At 41.5% G+C, this 2,932-nt stretch overlaps 1 protein-coding gene across 1 annotated transcript in view; it reads right to left on the reverse strand.

Moving 5' to 3' along the window:
* Positions 1 to 739: 739 nt before the first annotated feature.
* The window catches only part of LOC106817806 (xyloside xylosyltransferase 1-like), a 20,163-nt gene continuing 17,970 nt past the window's right edge, over positions 740 to 2,932 (reverse strand). The window contains exons 3-5 of the mRNA XM_014822507.1: positions 2,417 to 2,574; positions 1,864 to 1,996; positions 740 to 1,357 (exon numbers count right to left, since the gene is read on the reverse strand). Of these exons, the coding sequence (XP_014677993.1) occupies positions 740 to 1,357; positions 1,864 to 1,996; positions 2,417 to 2,574 (909 nt within the window). The remainder of the gene's footprint in view (positions 1,358 to 1,863; positions 1,997 to 2,416; positions 2,575 to 2,932) is intronic.

Consider the following 2,932-nt stretch of genomic DNA (forward strand, 5'->3'; position numbering starts at 1 on the left):
TGGTGCGTCTTGAATTTTCTTTTTTGGCGGGGGAAGGAAAGGTTGTCATCTATAATGATATGACTTTTTTCATAACAACTAGTAACAACCAAATTCCGCTGTGTGAATTATTGAAATTTTATTCAATTGAAAGTGTGTCCACAGTTAATAGTTGAAGATCTCACTCTTGACATTATTATAAGATTTATTATAATAAAATATACAGATATAGTGCCGGCAAATAAAGTGCAAAACTTTACTACAGACAGTACACTCAGTACAGTATAATTATATATGCTTGCTCCTCCACCGCCGTAAGCTATTGCTTAAAAAAATCTAAAAAATCTACAGAAGATGGAGACATGTCAGTACCGCTATCGGATTGCTGCTACTGTATTGCTGTTTGCATTCGTGCGACGCTACCGCCCATTTGTGACCATGGCTAAAACCGGCGTCAGCCGGGTCGCCGATATCAAGTCATGCACGATCGTCCCGGCACGGCCCGGGACCCGCCAGTGAAAGGGTTTTAATATAGTTGTAAATCATAATACAAAAGGCATAATATCAATCTGCAAAATACAAATACACGTCGTGCTATTAAACTAGAAATTGGACGGAGTCCGCACGACACAACATGCCCACATACGCGCTCGGTTACAACTCAGCTTCGCGGTGGAAATGCCGTCGGATGCACCTGGACAGTTGCCCGTGTCTGCGGTACAAGTTCACCGCTCCGTCACATCGGTTGAACAGTTTCGAACTAAGCCGAGGGCATGGTGATGGAGCGCGCATACTTGCGGCACAGCTGCCGATTCCACGTGCACGGCAGCGTGTGAAACAGTTCGGGATACTCCATGCCCAATATCGTCACCACTTCTTGGTCGCCGAGATGCGATTTCGTGAAATAGTACTTTCGCATTATATATCTCAGATTTCTCTCAGATACCGCCGCTTGATATTTCTTAGATTTCGACATGTGGTCGAGGTTGATAAGGTAGAGGCCACCATTGTAACCCGGTTTGCCACTAGGTGGCGGCATGCCCAGCCTGTCGTCACCAACAGCCTCGCGTGCCTTCGCAAACCTTTGATAATATACAGGTTGTTGCTCTTGAGCCAGCGCGAATATTGTCTCCTCTTTGAATTCATCAAACTCCCGCCAAAGTTTCCGAATGTCGTTCATTAATCTCATGTCGGCATCCACTTTGATGATGCGATCGACCTCAGACAGGTCAATGACCTTGTGAAGGGCAAACGGAATGAAGTAAAATATGTCGTTGAAGAGATTGTATTTCTTTCGGTAACTTTTAAACAACTGCTGAATAGGCCATACGTCGTGTCCTACTTTCGCGACGACCGATTCGACTTCGTATGTCTGCACCTGGTAACGGACCGTGAAAATATTCAGTGTATTATAATTTTCTAATTTCTAATTTATAAAGTTCGAACTTTTAATTGCCAATATCCAATTTCTAATTTCTAATGTTTAATTTCGAATTTCGAATTTCGAATATCTAATGTCTAATTTCTAATGTATAATTTCTTATTTCTTATTTCTTATTTCTTATTGCTAATTTCTAATTTCTAATTTCTAATTTCTAATCTTTAATTTCTAATTTCTAGCTTCTAATTTCTAATTTCTAACTTTTAACTTCTAATTTCCAACTTTTAATTTCTAATTTCAAATTTTTTACTTTCTTACTTTACTTTCTAAATTCCATTGTTCTACCTCCCCACATTAAATTTCGTTGCGAATGTTGCGAACGCTAACACGTTTTGACATGTGAGTCGGTATCCGCGGACGTCGCACAGGTTAGGAATGCATGATGCAATTAGGAATGCATAGACAATCTCATCTAGCGCAGGTATCTTCCGTGTTTCTAATACCTGTATGACTAGATCCTCTCCGTGCGGAATAGTATCGAACACGTTTTCCAGGATATCGGCTGCGATCCGGGTGCTGTTCGCGTCGCCCAGGAAATGGTACTTGATCCGACCAGTTGCATGCTTCACCAAAGACCTGCGTAAGAAAATGCGGTTGTCAGAGTTCGACCCGTAAGTTATGGCGTGGTTAGGAAAAATGCGAGACTGTTGTATATAGGCGTCCACGAGGGTTCTCGTATCACTTGTCTTTGGCTCGATTTAGAAGCCGGTGCATTTTTATGGTCGCAAACGCTGCTACAGGCATTTCTTGGGAACAGCAAACACGAGCGTGAAAGCTCTCACCAATACTGGACACTAATATTTTGTGAATACCATGAAATAAAATCGAATTAGTTCTCGTACTGCAACTGGAAAGTCGAGATACCGACGCGAAACATATCGATACAAGTTCGCACGAGATCGGTGAAACGCCATTTAAGATTAAAAAGCTTGCTGTCATGCTTTTATAACGCGCGCGATGCGATAACACAACGAATTATTGTAACGGGGAACGAACCTAATGTTGGCTCGAAGTTGCTGTTGAAGCTGGTCATTCTTCTCAGCTTTAGCGAAGAACATGAGGATGTGAACTGTTTCATGCTGTCCGACAGGTTTTCTGCTCTGCTCCTGCTCTTGCAGAATACTGCAGTAGAGTATGATGGCGAGGGCGCTTACCCATAGCAAGATACGTACTCTTTTGCGACATACTGTAATAAAAAATGATTCTCTCCGTTACCGCACCATTAATATTACCGTAAAACAATCACCGTAAACCAGTTACTCTCAATCTCTTACTCTTATTCCGTACAGACTTCAAATTTGATCCTACATCAAACTAGTCCGGGCCAGGCGCGCGCCAAACATTTGCAGTGTGTACACGCTATCCCGGACAAAATAGGTTGATAGTCCGGACAGTTACCCCCATGAATATTACTATTACTATTATTATTACTATTACTGTTACTGTTACTGTTACTGTTACTATTACTATTACTATTACTATTACTATTACTGTTACTATTACTATTACTAT

This window comes from Priapulus caudatus, unplaced genomic scaffold, assembly GCF_000485595.1.
Source record: "Priapulus caudatus unplaced genomic scaffold, Priapulus_caudatus-5.0.1 Scaffold1873, whole genome shotgun sequence".
In the NCBI taxonomy this organism is placed as follows: Eukaryota; Metazoa; Priapulida; class Priapulimorpha; order Priapulimorphida; family Priapulidae; genus Priapulus; species Priapulus caudatus.